Source organism: Melozone crissalis, unplaced genomic scaffold, assembly GCF_028551555.1.
Source record: "Melozone crissalis strain CALT ecotype California unplaced genomic scaffold, PUWL_Pcris_2 ptg000023l_1, whole genome shotgun sequence".
In the NCBI taxonomy this organism is placed as follows: Eukaryota; Metazoa; Chordata; class Aves; order Passeriformes; family Passerellidae; genus Melozone; species Melozone crissalis.
The window spans coordinates 35,165,935-35,183,331 of NW_026535801.1; the positions used below are offsets into that span (position 1 = coordinate 35,165,935).

The 17,397-nt window shown below is 41.0% G+C and overlaps 1 protein-coding gene across 1 annotated transcript in view; it reads right to left on the minus strand.

The window, feature by feature from the left end:
- Window positions 1–15,872, minus strand: part of DARS1 (aspartyl-tRNA synthetase 1) — a 36,118-nt gene extending 20,246 nt beyond the window's left edge. Inside the window, exons 1-4 of the mRNA XM_054278160.1 lie at window positions 15,745–15,872; window positions 14,691–14,748; window positions 9,861–9,953; window positions 5,078–5,180 (exon numbers count right to left, since the gene is read on the minus strand). Coding sequence (XP_054134135.1) covers window positions 5,078–5,180; window positions 9,861–9,953; window positions 14,691–14,748; window positions 15,745–15,816 — 326 coding nt within the window. The 5' untranslated portion in view covers window positions 15,817–15,872. The remainder of the gene's footprint in view (window positions 1–5,077; window positions 5,181–9,860; window positions 9,954–14,690; window positions 14,749–15,744) is intronic.
- Window positions 15,873–17,397: the final 1,525 nt, after the last annotated feature.

The window sequence follows — 17,397 nt, forward strand, 5'->3', positions numbered from 1 at the left end:
AAGCACAACAAAGCATTCTCCACAGCAGCAGGAATAAGTCATCTAGGTGATTTCTGATAAAATTCCCCTGGGTAACAAAAAACCCCCAAACACCAACAAAAGTGAACAAGTAGCAGAAAAACATGCCACAGTACCACCATTTCCATTAAGGACAACAACATCTATATCTGTAATTAATGTTACCAGGGACTAGAAACTAAAGTAGGATGCTTAAAGCATTAAGAAAAGACAGATGGCATCTTTACATTGTTTAATCCATAAAAAGCTATTTAAGTATATAGACTCAAAAAGTCCAACAATAAAAAATTTCTCTGTACAGGAAACTATTTAGTATTTTGTAATGTTCAAAAAAAAAATCAAGATTATAATTTCAAAAGTGTCCACTAGATGCCTTATGTCCCTCTTAATTGGTTGCATGTCTATTAGCCAAGACTTTCTCTTTTAACCACAGGATTGCATTCTTGCAGTCTTTATAACAACATCTTTCATCAGCAGCTTCATGTTGCAAGCTGAACCCCATGCTGGCCCCAGAAAGTGAATGACAATCAACATCTTCTTGGTCAAAAGCCCAAAGAATAGGAAGAAACTTGGTTATTTACAGATTTTAAATAGAAAATGTTTACTTCTTCTATACCATCTATACTTATTCTGGCATTTTGTTGTTTCTTCTTCAACACCTTTCTGTAAGCAGACTGTACAAATTATATTAATACATTATTAAATTTAAAATATTAAATAATTCTCTTAATACATAATAATCAATTATCCTTTACCTGAATGCCAGTGAAAGTGAAGGCACTGCTTTACTTTCAAAAAAGGAGTGAATTTTGTAAGTAGCTAAGAGTATAAACATTTTGTATTCAACATGAGCAACTGTAATCCTGTCTGCACAAATACAGCAAGTATGCATGAAGCTCCCTGAAAGGAAATTATCTGAACTTGTATACAAAAAGGCCAGGTAAACACCTGTTCTTATTCTGTTCATTCTAAAATTGTAATGATTGTTTTCCTCTACCAACATTCTAACACTTGGTTGAACCTGCCTATCTTTTGGGGAAAAAAGAAGCCAATCTGCTCTTAAAAGTTTTAAGTAACAAAATCCACAACGAATTTTTAGTAATTTTCACTAAAAACCTACACTTTATTTCCTTTCTAAATTCCCCTAATTTCATCCTCTGTTCATTGCATCCTGTCACACCTTTGTATCTGCAGTGTAAAGAATCCCCAGCTGGCAGAAAACCTTGGAGAGCAGCAGCAGACTGGGATTTAAATACCTCACTGATTTCTCCAGGACAGAACAGAGCTTTCCTCAGACTCACAGGAGGCAGATCTGCCTGACCATGTATCACTGCTTCCTGCAACTTCACCATCAACCTTTTCCAATCTAACATGTATTCAGATACAAAGACAATAAAAGTGGACAGAATATTCCAGAATTGCCTAAACTAGGCACATATTACATTAATGCTATTTTCTAGAAGTCAGAGAACTGAATGGGCTCCTGTCAAGTCAGTTATCTATCACAACCTCACACTTCTCTCTGCACTTTTCTATTTATTAATCCTAAACACCCACAAAATCTGACCAAACAATCACAGAGGTACAAATTCACACTGAAGAGCATTGAAGTGATTATTCTAAATGAGCCCTGGTTACTACATACTCCTGAGTGCCTATTTACCAGTCCAATTTTTGTGTCACCAGCAAATTTACCTGCAATTTGACATTTTCTTCCAGACTCCTGATATAAGAATTAAACAGAAATGGATAAAGAAAACATTCTGCACTATCCAGCAGTCTTCCTAGCATTACCAATTTATCTAGTGAAAGAACCTACATACATTTTTTCTAAACTGTGAATTATTTTCATACAAGTTAATAATTTTCCCCCCCTTCATTTTAATCTCTTTCCTGCCTTTTTGCTCTCTAGTCTACTACACAGAGCCATCAAGTTACTTCCTGTGCAAGGGCAAATTTTCTGAGCAGATAAATTAGAATTTGTTAACCACCTCTCCCAACTGCTCTGTCAGCTCACGTGGCTCTGGCAGAGAGGTGGCAGGAAAGGCTCAAAGCTGAGACAGAAAAGGAGAAAGAAAACCAAAACCAGCCACACCCCATGTTTGATAGAAAAAGGGAGGTTGATGAATTACTAAGATAAATTATTAACTAGCACCTCTGCTGGCTAAAAGAGACAATTAACTGTTTCTCTTATGCAGCACCCCTAGCAGGACTGGGCTGAATTGCTTTTTCTGATAAAAGACAGAAGAACAATTTCCAGCATCTCGACTGGCTCTGTGCTATGTTTGTTTTGGAAGTTCAGCTTGAAACTTTCCATGGTTAAACTCACAGAAATTTCTTTGTAAACCTGAGTTGAACCACTATAAAGTATCTTTCACTAAAAACTCACATTGTAATGATAATTGTGGTAATTACTGTATGAATGCTGCTGACCACAGAACATTATGAAAGTTCTTGGTTTCCATGTGCCAATATCTAAAAGAGGAACTGGTTTGTTTATAATTTATGAAAATTTGTACCAAAAAATGCTCATTATTTAAAAAACTAAAATTAAAAAATTTTACTAACTATTTTAAATAAAGTTGTGGACACAGTATGAAAGTATGCAAAAATAGCACATGGGAAACATAGTTTATATACTATAAATATACAGTGAAAACACTTAAAAATTTAATTGAAATTTAAGATATTTGTGTTAAACGTTTTCTCCAAAAAATGTGTATTTCCTCTAACATGTAGGAAATGAGATGACAAAAAAAGACACTGAGAAAGGCAGGGAAACAGGATAGTTATTTTTAGACATCTAAGGCCAGCCTCATCTGCTGGAAATAATGGGATCAGCCCAGAGCAGGTGAAAGGCAGCAGGGAAGTGGCTGAGCACAGGCACGTCCTGGGCTGTGCTTCAGGTGCTGCTGACACAGGGACCCCACTGCACCCAGCACAGGGAACAGCAGCAGCCTCTGAAGGACAAGAGGCAGCTGCAGGGCCAGCAGCACACAGAACTGGAGGAGATGAAACACTGGAAAAAGTGAGAGCATGGCAGGATATTAATAAAATAAGTTTGTTGGTGGGTAGGAATCCTGAGAACAGACTGCACTAATGGGGTTAAAAAAACCAAAAGCAAACCCCCAAAAGAAAATCCAGAAGGCTGTATCAGAGTTACACCACCCAGAGAACAGGATGATGAACATGTAATCATTCAGAAGCACAAAGAATAAGGGAAACATGAATGCTACAAAGTGAGGCTGAAGTACCAGGATTTGGCTAGCAAATGTTATCCCAAAAAAGGAGTAGAAGGAAAAGTCAAAACACAGTACAAACATCATCACTCTGGCTACTCTGAGGAATTCAAGTCTGTCTCATCAAGAGGGAAGATGACAAGGACTTGGGAAGAACCTAAGGATGAAGTTCTGCCTGATTTAACAGCTCACTGCTGCCAGAAAAGTAAGGAGCTTTACCCTCCACTGTTTCCAGATACCCTCTTCCACCACCATTCCTTGTTAGCTCTTGACCTCCATCACCTAATTTAAATCACTAACTGGCAGAAAACTAATTGAGTAAAAAAAGATCAGTGAATCACAAAAATCCACCACAGAAGGTTTATAAGTGGCAGTCAGCATATGGAAAAATAGAGTAAAGACCAGCTTCCCTCTCATGAGCTCCTAACCACAAAGATCTACCAATCATGAAGTGTAAGAAATTCAGCTGTGCAGGGAAGAAGCACAAAGAAAACTGAAAAGGAGAGATATTGGGAGAGAACTGGAGAACAGAAGAGTGTGCATCACAACTCTAAGAGTTGTTCCTCTGTTCTGTAGCACAAGTTTCTTGAGGGAGCACAGGCAGACTGCTGGGAGTTCTGAGGGAGATGAATTAGGGAACAAGTACATTATACACTTAATTCCTTTCAGAGATTCTAAGCGCTGGAGAGAACAAATCATTTCATGAAGAAACAGAACACTTCACTTTGGCTCCTAAACACCTGTGAACAGCATGTTTCACACTGGCACTGCCAGCACTGAGCACACCAAACAACAAACACTGCTGGTTCTGTTTTCCTGTTGCCTTGAACCCCATCAGCACAAGCATTATCCCAACCTTCTTAACTTGGCTTCTGGAAGTCTCTGCTATAATGAATCTTTCCCCTCCCTGACATATTGAAGGTTGAAGGCTGTAGCACTTTTGCAGCTAATTAGTGGGGGCTCCCTTTCCAGGCATGAGAGTAGTGCCAAGAACTGCACAGAAACAACTCAAGTGCCACATGCTAAACATATTCTGCAATAAACTGCACAGAATTGATCCACATTTCTATTTGTGAACAAGTAGATAGACATGATTAAAGCTCTACTATAAAACACATTTCTCACACAAAACACATTTCTCACACTAACATATTTATTATAGGACAATCTGAAAGCACAGTCTTGAGGCAAACAGAAGGGAAAGGTAATTTTTTATCTTTAGGAAGAAAACAAACCAAATATGTGAATTCAAACTGCTGCAACGATTTTTTTCAATTGGCAAGTCTAACTATTAACCCACCAATTTTTTTTTTTAATTAAAATTTTAGTGCCAAAAATAAGGTGTAGATAAGACTAACCCAGTGCACAGAAGCTACTTTTAACTTCTTCAACTCAGTAAGCCACTCTCAATGTGGGACTTCTTCAGATCAGTTCTAAGTATAAAATGTATTACTACACTGCACGTCTGGTAGAAGAAAAACGCTGAACATGAGCAGCCACAGAGCACCACCACACACCAAATGAAGTGTCCCACTAAGCTCAGCTTGCCAGACTTTTTGTTAGCCAGCTTGGAAGAAAATGTAGGTTGTCTATGGCGAGAGAATGCTGCTTCAGCAGTTCAGGATGAATTTCAAGCCTGTTCTCTATTTTATCTTTTGTCAGTATAATGTATTCAACGCAATAGAGAGCTGACAATTTAAATAACTACATTTTAAAACAAACGAAGCATTGATGTTAATGTGTGAAAATGGTCCCAACCCCTGGGAGTCCTGGTTCCCACCATTGTTTACTCTGACAACAGGATATAATTGCTTACTTACTTGGCAGCAAACTTTACCATCTGCTTGCTTGCATGCTGTCCCACAGCCACCAGAGCCTGGATATTAAACTGCTGCTGACGCAGGACTAAGAAGCACTGCTTCCCTGAATACAAAGAGAAACAACACAGGTGTATTAAGGACAAGTTACTCCAGGGCTTTGTCAATGAGAAAAAACTCTTTACTACTTAAATATAAACTGAGCTTTTAAGACTGTGTGTGTCTCTCTCATTCATCACTGCCCCCCTCCAAAAAGCTGCTTCAAACTCCTCAGCTGTGCATGTACACACAAACATTGAGATAAATTAAATAATTGTGCCTTACATCTATAAACATTTGAAAGGTCCTTTTCTAAAAATAACAGTAAGCCTTCCAAGATAAAGAATATTTAAACAAAAGAAAAGCAACAAATCATAACTTTTAAAGTAACTTTTCCTTCAACTGCAAGAAATAAATCATACTTTTCCTTGTTTCTTTGCTCACAACTACCTCAAGTCTAAACTATTTTTAAAGAGATTTTTTCTCATCTTCTCAAATCAAAGCTGTAGAGTTTGCAAAGCTGCTCTGAGAGAAATGGGCTTGATTTTGCACCACAAGGACTAAACTAACAATGTTCATTCTATAATACACCACACATTCAGAATGAAGGGGAACAAAAGGAGTATTGATTCTAGTGAATGACAAGAACTTAAAAGACCCAATTAAAAATTCCTGTAAGAGCAATTTATTCATGAACAGCTTAGGGAAAAAGAAGTTAATAGGAATTAATAATAATATACAAAGAACATAGTGCATTTTGTTGACTTTTAAAATGGGTATTTCCAAGTCAACGAAGATCTTTCTAATCTGTTTAGCTGACAGTTATGATCATTTCATACTTCTTCTCACATCTCTAATAGTCATTTATTTCTTAACTTAGTTTTAAGGAAATATGGTCATTTTAAAAGCTTCTTCCTAGAGAGAAATTAACAACAAATGTTTCACTGGTGTACCAGTATCTGGTAAAGGCACTGGTATCAGTATCAGTAATTCAAGAGTATCAGAAAATAAATGCAGAACCCTTGAATATAATCTCATGGAAATAAAAGCAAACATACAAAACTAGTACAAAATATTATTAAATATTAATTATATTTATTGGAAATAACTAATCTTGTCCTACAACAAAAATGCAACAAGATTAATTACATATTTTCAGAAAACAGAGTACAACTATTTCTGTATTCCAGAGGCTGCAATATCCAATATGATACAGCTGCACTTATTTCTTGCAGGCAAACATTAAATAACAGATTTAAATTAGAAAAATACAGGCTGTGTTTCAGATCCAGCAAGTCAACAATGAAAGTACAACATGATATGCAGTTTCTTTAGATAAGGGAGTCATATCTCACATCTTTGACATCCCAGTGTTTCTTACAGTGTGGTTGGATACAGTATTTCCTAGCAGATAGTATTTGTCTCATGATTTTAGTCACAAACAATTTAGCAAAATACGATCAAAGTTTCAGCACTGTTCAAGAAAAAGATGCACAGCTGAAGGCAGCTACGATGTAACTCAACTCTAAGAGAGGGAAATTATGAAACAACCTGCTACCACAGAATAGCTGGGGCTGGAAGGGACCTTTAAGGGCCACCCAGTCCAATCCCCTGCAACAAACAGGGACATCCTCACCAAGACCAGCTTGCTCAGATCCTCATCCAAAAGTCTGGTGGTTGTACTTAATCCCAACACTGCAAGTCTGATGAATATCTGCATTCTAAAAGCACTCAAATGTCTTTGCCATGAGTAACAGGAGCTGTTTCCATGAAGGAAGAGGATGTTTTGCAGAAGGCAACCAACTTCTAATCACACAGAAGATAAGTGATCAAACGGACCTCACACACAGGGCTGGCTAAAATATCCCAGGCACAAAGATTAAAAGAGGGAAGAGAACTTTTCCTGGGAGAGCTGAAGGCATTCAAAATACAATATCAAAAAGACCAGCCATAATCAAATCTGGCTTATGCTTAGAAGCCTTTCCAGATCAAGAGAGGCAAAAAAGGAAACATTTGAGTAAGAAAGAATTTGGACAATGGGATCTTCTCTATGCATTTCAAAATACTTATGTGGTGTTTAGGTAAAAAGCATAGCACCAAATTTACTCACTTTCAACAGTAAACTACCCTGAGTTCCTACTAAAAAACAATACCATGTCTCACAAGAATGCTTAAAAGACAAAAAGTTCTAAAAGAAATTTGGTTAAAAGCATCTGACATGGTAAAATGAATAGAATGTTCAGGCACTGAACAAATAAGAGAATTCCATCAAAAATAAGGACATCAAGCAAGCAGTAATCCACCATCTGTGTTGGATGAAAGTACCAAATCACACAAGACCTTATGAAAGAAAAGAATATAGGAAGTAACATGCACAAAGAGTAAAAAAATGTTGGTTATATAAATTAAATGATGGTTACATACATTTGCCAGCAAAGAGAAGACTTTACATGGTTTATTATAAAATCTGGCCCAATATTTAAATTGCTCTTGGTGGAATTCTTATTTTCAGATGTTTCATAGACCTTTGGATTAATAACCCAAAATCTATTTTCATGTCTAACATTCTGCACAAGCCCCAGCTGCCTGGCAAAACCCAGACCAAATTCCCAAGGGCTTTTCAATGATAAATGTGATCAGTAGATTAGGCTGGCTTTAAAATAAGGCCAGAAATAACATTTATACAACCTATGATACAAACCACAGGGTCCTGTGCACTTTAATTTTAGTACAACCCACAGAAATTCCCAGCACCCCATTCTTTACACATCCTTCAGTTCATTTCCACCAGACTCTATGAGTGACTTGCTATAGGAGACAGCTGGAATCTGCAGTTGTTTCCATTAATTTTTTTTGGTTTATTGGTCAGGACCAGACAGGGTTAAATAAAGGCTACACTGGTTATTTAGGAGTCAAATTCAAGTTTCTGAGAAAAACTAAAGCTTGTTTTTGTGAAAGACTTTCCTGTTTCCTGCAAGGCTTTCCTTTCCACAGTGGTAGGACTAGTGCCATGTTGTGTGTGGGAAAGGCTAATATTACTTTTTACTCTTAAACATTTGCTTTTCTTGTAAGATTCTTTCCCCAAAGCTTAAGTAAACAAGCACATGGCATTCCCTAGCAGCACTCCCTGAATGTCAGAATTGTTCTGTGTTGTCAGACCAAGAGGAAACGAGAGACACTATCAATAAATTCAGATCATTCATGCTCATGATCAATTCCTTTTGCTTTCACTCTTCAGGTTGTGTTAAGGAGTTTTGAAAATAAGCACTTTTGTTTCATCAAAAACAAAAGTGAAGGATTACAACAGCTTTTTTCAGTTCATATTGGCCTGTTACAGAGATATTACTGTGTTTGATGTAAATGTATCCATCATACAAGATCCAACATACCAATGTATCACAGAGAGCAATCAACAACCACAGAACTTTACATTGCTTTCAAGGTCTGCACAGATACCTGCTTCTAATATCCTGAATTCTGTTAATAGCCTGAACTCTTCCTACAACTGAAAAAAAAAGCCATAAGGATACTCTAATTTATATACTGATAGTAACAACAGTAACATTTAAATCAGATAGAGTGGCTTCTGTCTGAACAACTTCATGATGTAATGACCAAGGCTTTCACAGCTTTTGGAGCTGACAATTTCTTTAATTAACTGAGAGATTTCCATTACAAAATTACTGAGGAAATCACAGAGGACTGCTTAAGTTTAAAGATTCTAACACAAATTAAAATGTGCATCATGTGTATATATTGTAATGCAGTTCCTTATTTTAACTGACTCTCATTAAGAGGGGTATGTTTAAAAAAAATGAATTCTCAAAAAGAGAAATGAATCTGGTATCTCTGATGATATTCTGTACTGGATTCTTGCCCCTAATTTGCATCATTCCCAATTTTAAGACTACTGTTAAGTTTCATTTGTGACGATCATTTCTTCATGCTTTTTTTTTTCAATTCTTGGAAAGACAAGTTATTTATATCTGCAGAGCTGCCAAACCTAACTGAAACCAGCACAACAGTTGTCAGCATCTGATGTCAACTGCAAAGGCCAAAGCCTATTGAAGTTTGCATATGGCAACCTGGTCTCCAGAGGGAACTTGTGATTCCAGAGAAGAAATATGGCTGTCAGACAGCCAAGGGTGACAGCCCACACTGCTGAGGATCCACAAAAGGGTTTTCCTTTTGTCTTGCTAAAGAAAGATGATGCTTCTTATTTGAAGTCCAAATTGATATAATTAGATACAGGTAATCAAAAGTAAGAACTCTGAAATTTTAACAGATTTTTGTTTCCTGGCAGAGAAAAGGTGTGGTGAAAATATACATGTGCAGCAAAAGAAATATGACCTATCTGACAACAGATACATTTACAATACAAGTATGCTTTACTGTAGAAGCTTAGAAGTGTTTTATCTCACAATAATTAACACCTTAAGGAGAATGATGACATTTTAAAATTACTATTATTTACAATTGTCCATAGATCATTTAGCAATACAGTAAAAAAAAAATCACTTTAACTACAATAATTGATTTCTACACAGCTAACACCAAAATCTTCTCTTCCCTCTTGGGAAAAAGAGAAAAGAATCAGTCAAAGTAACATTGAAGCAACCCTGAGTAATCAGGTGGCAAAGTTTTCTTGAATGTAAGACATAAGCTACAGGTCATGAAACCAAAATAAACATTAAGGTTGTACTAATGAAATGAGGAAATAAAACCAGAAACCCTGGAGGCCTCTCACCTTTAGCTCTGCTGGTGTGAATTCTGCCACGAACCCAAACCTCTTTATCAGCCTTCTCCACTGTCAAGTCTTTGATGCGAACCAGAACTCGATCTGAATTACAGAAACAACACACACCTTAAAACAGTTTTTCACTTCAAACTCCAAATGCACTTTCTACCATTGCTATTGATAAAATTGATAATAAATCCAAAACACTGGGTTTTGTATCAACAGCATAACTGACTTACTGAAAACACACAAAATCCCATTTCCCTTCTTAGTGACTTGTTCTTGATGCAGTAGCTTTAAATTGTTCATTTTTGACTTGCACAGCAGGGTCAAACTGCACTTCACCAACAGCAAGGCCCACTGCAGCTCACGGATGGCAGAACCCAGCATGACTAAACTGGCTTTGATAGCACTTCACTGTGCTACCTGCACTTATTGGTGTGAGCCTCTGCTGCCTAAGGGATGTGTGCCCTGCTGCACTGGGCAGGGTCAGAGCTGCACAGTGAACCCAGCCAAACACAGGCTCAGAGGGGACAGGACTACTCTCTGTGTCTATCTTACATAAGTAGGATTAATATAACTGTAAAGTAACTATTATGGAAAATAAAGAACAGAAAGAAACCACAAATAAATGTGCACTATCAATTTAAAAATACTTACTTTGATTAAAACAACAGCATTTTGGAGTAACGAGAGTGTTACTGTATAAAATGGATAACATCCATTTTAAGAAAATCTCTTTGACAACCTGATCAAGCACTACCATCACTGTCAGAGCCAAGACTTGATCAGAAGAACCCTTCAAATCCAGTGTAGCTGCAAAGCTAGATAACAACAGGAATTGCATGGCTTGGAAAGCACAGATTTTGGATAGCAAAGGGGAAAAAAAAGTTATCAAGGAAAATATCTCTAAATAAATCAGGACTAAAAATTTTATACAACCATTACATCCTAATAACATGCTAGATGCACGCTGGTATTCCTGGCATGATTCCTTCCTCACAAACTTCTCCCATTAAATTTGCTAAGACACACTGTAGACTTTTCCTGACAGAACTTTTCTGAAGTTTTGGAAAAAACACCCAACAACTTCTGCCCACTCCAGATTACCATCTGCTGCTCTGGACTCCTTCCTTCTGTCTCTGAATACCAGTCACAGCTTGCCCTGCAAGCCTATTATTCTGCACTGGGGATTTCAGGGGATTGAAAACTTTTATTAGCTTATGTCAGGGCAATGCAGTTCTTTCCTCACACACACATACCAAATCCAGAACAGAATGGAGGTGCACAGAGAAATGTGACAGGAAATTGACTCAAATATATTCATACAGTGTGTATGGGTGAGTGTGTGTGGGGCTGCTGGGGAAGGGAGAAATGGGAATAAAGATGTTATCATTTGCCAGCAATTTCTGATATTCGAACTTTGTGTAGAACTATAGGAAACATTCAACCATCACAATCCATAACCTTCATATTTCTAAGGGTTTGATTAATTCAGACAGCTAAAATTACCTCAGTCAACTTGAAACTGTATTGTTACAAAGTTAAAACATTTTCTAGGCAGAAGCACAAAGACAGAATGAGGTGTTACACCTTCCATGGATCCTCAGTGTTTCATGAACCATCTGCATTACATAAATATTTTTTAAAGTCTTCTGGACACCTAACAGCTCATATTAAACATTAAAGACATATTAAACATTAAAGACATATTAAACACTCGAATTTTTATATGGATGAAGCTGGGAGGAGTCTCTGGAACTCCTTCCACCCAGGGTGGCATAGAGCCAGCTGTCCAAGATAATGTTCTGAAGTTTTTTTAGTATTCTCAAGAAGGGAAACTCTTCCTGAGCAACCTGTACCAAACCCTGGTCACCCTCACAGGAAAAAAAACCTCCTGATGTTCATTGTGCCCATTGCCTCTGTTCCTGTCACTGTGCCCCACTGCAATGAGCTGGATGTAGCAACTATGCCACTTTGCTTCCTCCCTCTGACACTTCCCAAATCCAGTTCTTTTTTCCCTTAATGTACAGCCCAATCTCTTCTTTTTCTCTCAGAACTCCAACCTCTTCCAAACATAGGAGGAGAGGATAAAAGTCCAAAAAAACTGTGTGGGATACATAAAGCAAACACTTTTTCACCTCCAGACCCCATTCCCTGCCTGTCACATCAACCTGTTTACTAAGATAATTTATCCTGCATCATGGAATTTAGAACACTAGGATCAATATTTGTGCTGTCTCTGTGTAGTACCAGCATCTTCAAAGTACTGGAAAAATTTGAAAAAGAGAAGGCAAGTTTGACATAAAAACCTGAAAATCAAAAGCAGTATTAGATGAAAGCAGCTTCCAGGGAGGGGATGTGAGATAATACGTCTGAAGGGAGAAAAAAGGAATGGCCAAAAATGGAGTTTTACTAGCAAACATAGCCTCAAGCTAGCAGGAAGGACTTAAAGACCTGACATGACAGGAGGCAAGAACATCAGATAGCCAGGGCAGCCAACACAAGTAGAAGAAAGACTTAAGTGGGCCAAGAAAGAAGGCACAGGTGTGTGTGAGCTCAACAGAGCCAGGTGGAGAAACAAAGTTGTGAACCTGACAAAGTTTCACTTTGCCTGCAGAGGAACAAGAATCCAGCAGCATGGCAAAGGACAATAAGCTTATACCCTGGAAAGAAGAATAACTTGTTCTGATCACTGTAAGCTGGGTGAGTACCCAGTCCAGCCAGTGGTTCCAGGACAGTGCAGGAAGTGCAGTGAGCAGAGCAGCACCACTCCTGCAGCCCCCCCTGGGCTGCCAGCCAGGGCTGTGCTGTGCTGGCTCTGCTCACAGACACTGTACCACGGTACCACCATGGGCTACTCTGATTCAGGAATGGCAGGCAGACCCCAGAGCCTTCACACAGACCACAGAAACAAAATGAACACACTGCAGACAGATGGGAACACACCTATCTGTGCTTCTCCACCACTCCCTGTCCCAAGCAGCAGCTCCTCCAAGACACCCAAGGCAAGCAGAACACTTTGGGGAACTACTGATGACAAATAATATCTCACCCTCCTGTGAGCCCTTTGGCAAGAGCTCTCCCTGGCAGGAACTACTGAACCTGTAAATAAAAGTGCATTAGTCTCAAGGAAGAGACTAGGCTGATCTTCAGCTTGTTTGCCATACACATTTTGTTCTTTATCATTACCTAATTTTGGTGTTCTGGATAGCCACTTTCTAAAATTACAGAACAGCAGAGTGCCACAGATTGCATTTTAAGCCAAATGGAAAACTCACTCAACATTGCCCATACACTGAAAAGTTTTTTTAAACAAGAATGAGAGGTCAAGGGGACAACACACCTGAACATGACACTCAGCCTTTTTCATATGACTTCCTTTAGCTTTCACCATTTTCCTTCTCAACATACTTTTTTCTCCAGTACTTTTGAGTGTTTCTTTTGAATATGAGACAGTTGGCATTTCTCCATGAAAGCAGGACTTGATCTGCCATCTCAATCTGCCAGCTCAGGTCCCCCACACAGTTGTTTGCTCTGGGATGCAAACCCAGGAGGGGAAACACAGAGCTGGGCTGCTTCCAATGTGATTTCAGCTCCAGCTCCCTTTCTCTGGCAGCTAGAATGGATTTTATTCAACAATCACTGCTAATGCAGGCTCTGCTGATTTGCTTGTCCCATTACATTCCTGGTATAAAAGTCCCCTTCAGCTGTTTTCAACCTGTGAGTGCTCTTGTGACTGCTTCTCTTCCCTGCATTCTGCATTTCCCCTCCTAAAGGGGCATCAACCAAAACAATCACTCAAAGGAGAAAGAAAAATCACCTAATCACAGATGATATTACTGGTCTACATTTTACTATGAGGAAGTTACAAGAAGCCAGTCTGTTACTTTCCCTCATTACTGTTCCATGCACTGAATTTAATCCAAAGATTAATATTCCATGGGATATTGGCCTGGGAGATTGTTCTCTAGTCACTAAGTTTTCCTGAATCCCAATTCCCCATCAGGAAAAAATCAGAATTTCCTGAATTCAGAGTGGCATGGCTGATAAAACCCATAAATATTAATATCCAATATGAATGGATTTGGTGCCCATGGACAGGAGAAATGGCAGGCTGCATAAGCAGACACATCATACTCAGAGAGCACTGCTGTAATCAGTCACAGCAGAACTTACTCCAAATGCAGAAAAAACCTGACATCTCAGCACTCAGTACATTATAATTAAAAATAATTTTAAAAATAGTCTGCAGTGATGGACAGGCACAAAACTGACAAACTGTTTAAGGCACAGTGCAGGCAAGGGCAAACACTGAGATTCCTCCTAATTCACAATTGAGCTCCAATATTCAACCAAATTTAATGATTTTTTTTTCTTCCCTCCAATCTCAATTTCCTGCTCTGACTCGTGTCCATGACCTCCAGTCCAATTACCACACACCTTCAAAGCCTGGCCTTATCTTTCCTACACCCTCCCATGAAGCAGATTTAAGCTGTGAGATTGCACAGCTTCCTGTTCTCCAGGCTGAAGAAGCCCAGCTCCCTCCTCAGAAGCTGTGCTCCAGCCCCCTGGTAGCTCTCCACTGGGCTGTTACAAAATGTCCATGCCTTCCTGGCACTGGAGAGCCCAAAGCTGGACATGGCACTCCCAATGCAAGTCTCTCACAAGAGCCACCAAATGTATCCCAATAAAGGGGTAAATTGCCAGTGGGATTTGAATGGAAAAGTTTAGTAAATGATTTCTCAAAGAAGTACTGAAGATATTTGGTAGGTAACTTCTTTTTTCCTTTTTCCCCACCCTCTCTCTTGCAAAAACTCTTTTAATTTTTCAACTGACCTGGTTTCTCTTGGGATTGTATCATTGAGGACACTCCATATCTTTCCTTAGCATAATCCTAGAATGGAGGTGAGAAACATATATCAAAGAAGCACACACAAAAAAACTGAACAACATTATCACAGAAATAACTGAAGGAACACAAAATAATTAGCAATAATATTTTAAAAAATGCATTTTGGACTCATAAGAGATACACAAGGGAGAGAAGACAATTTTTCGATGGAAAAAAATAATTCCAGCAACAGCAACCATGCATGCCAATCATTGCCTGTTACACAGAGAGTTAGTGTGATTATCTCTACAAAGAGCCTACTCCTCAAAAAATATCTGAGCCCTATGTTAGAGAGATTAAATATTTCCTTCCCATATTCAGGCACACTGAATTGTCAGAGGCCAGAGGAGCTGAACTGTTAACAAAATCTGCCAGGTAAGGCATAGAGGAAGACGATTTTCATCAAAACATCACAGTTCTGTTTTCCCATTAATTTCCAAACAAACCCCCTTGGTTTATTTATTTTATTCTATTCAATACATGAACCAAAGTTCCTACTAAACACTTTATTTGGGGAGGGTCTTTGCTTGTCTGCTTTTGATGAATTGTGGCCTATTTGTAACTTTAGGGGAGCCACCAATACTTGGAATTCCTTATCGCTGATGCAACAATAAGCACAAATTACTTTATAACAAAATGAACTGACGCTCGTTGTTAGTACTTTGTTCTTTGAAGAAGCACGGGCCTACAGTTTTTCAGCACTGCTCTGTGATCTTCACGTACAAGGCAGAAGCACCTGCCAGGCCAGCAGGAGCCCCTGCAGAAACCTCGGGCTGGGGAAGAGCAGCCCAGGTGTTTCTGGGGGTTTCGGAGCTCTTCAGGGAATCACAGGCTGGGCCCGGCGAGGAGGTAGTGGGGGGACAGGCAGCGTAAAGCCAAAGGCAGCTGTGCCCCCGGGCTCGGCCAAACCGGGGCTCGGCCAAACCCGGCCTGGGCCCAGCCCCCCCCACCCCGGGGAGCCTCAACAGCGCGCCCGCCGCGTTCCCTGCGGAGACCCACATCAGCCGCCGAGGAGTCGTCGTTCTCCGGGCGGCGGTCCTGGCCCTGCCCGCGGCCGGCGGCGCTCGGCATCCTGCGGCTGCCGGTGCGGCCCTCACGGCCCCTCAGGGTCCCTCACGGCTCAGCCGCGCACACGCCACGCCGCTTCCGCGCGCCCGGTTCTCGCGAGAGCGCCGCGCCTGCCCCTTCCCCGCCCGGCGCCGCCCGAGCGTATCGCGAGAGCTGCCCCCAGCACGCGCTGCCCGCCTCCCGCGGCGCGCACTGCCCGCGGTGCCCTCAGGGCGGGCTGAGGGCGGGGCTGCGTTCCCCTCAGAGCCGGCCCTGCCCTGCCAGCCGGGCTGTGTTCCCCTCAGAGCCGGCCCTGCCCTGCCCGCGGGGCTGTTCCCCTCAGAGCTGTCCCTGCCCTGCCAGCCGGGCTGCGTTCCCCTCAGAGCCTGCCCTGCCCTGCCCGCGGGGCTGTGTTCCCCTCAGAGCCGGCCCTGCCCTGCCCGCGGGGCTGTGTCCCTCTCAGAGCCGGCCCTGCCCTGCCAGCGGGACTGTGTCCCCCTCAGAGCCGGCCCTGCCCTGCCAGCCGGGCTGTGTCCCCCTCAGAGCCGGCCCTGCCCTGCCAGCCGGGCTGTGTTCCCCTCAGATCCCTCCCTTCACGGAGTCGCCGTCATCCCGGCGAGTCTCGGTGCTGCCAACCCCGCGCTGATGATGCTGAGGCGAATGCTGCTGGGCTAGGCAGGGCTAAGGCAGGATAGGTTTGGTCCTCGCTCGCCCTGCTCCACAGTTCATCACATTGTGGCCAGAGGTAACATCAGAGAGTCACAGAATTGTTAGGGTTGAAAGGGATCTCTGGATATCACTCAGTCCAACCCGCTGCCAATGTAGGGTTACCTGGAATGTGTCCAGGTGGGTTTAGGATGTCTCCGGAAAGGGAGACCCCACAACCTCCCTGGGCTCCAGTTCCAGTGCTCTGCCACCCTCATTGTAAAGTCCTTCCTTGTCTGCACATGAAACTTTCTTTTTTTAGTTCATGGCCAGTTCTCCTTATCCTGCTGCTGGGCACCACCGAAAAGAGTCTGGCACCATTCTCTTGGCACCCACCTTGAAGATATTTATCTGCATATAAATAAACGTGTTGAACTGTGAGGTGGCCAGCTAATGAGCATGGAGCCAAATCAAAATGCACTTTTGTTCTATTAGGCCAGCAAACGTGGCTTCCCAGTGCTTATCCTGGTACCAGTTCTGAGCTCTTGCCCAATCACCCTGTTTATAAATAGCTATTTATTAGTTAGCCACAAGTAGTTCTGGTAGTTTTGAGAGGATGAGCAATAGCGCAAATGCAGGTGTTTCCCTCCAGCTGGGTGCTTGCCTGAAGCAATGCTACAGTTCTGAGCCAGGGCTGGCTGCAGGTGCCCGCTTTGAAATGACAGAAATCAAAGCTGGATGCAGCTGGCGAATCTACAGATTGTTTATTTTGTGCAGGGCGAGAAAGAGTTAGCGGTCCTGATTTAAATTCTAGTTTTGAATTTTCACATTTGACTAACTAATCCCTTTTGCGGTATCGATTAGAGTTCTTCATTTCCTGTCCTACACTTGTTTATTTTGCAGCATTTTGTACTGTACTGGTTCAACATCTCTTCTCGTGGGAATCCCCTTGCAAAGTTC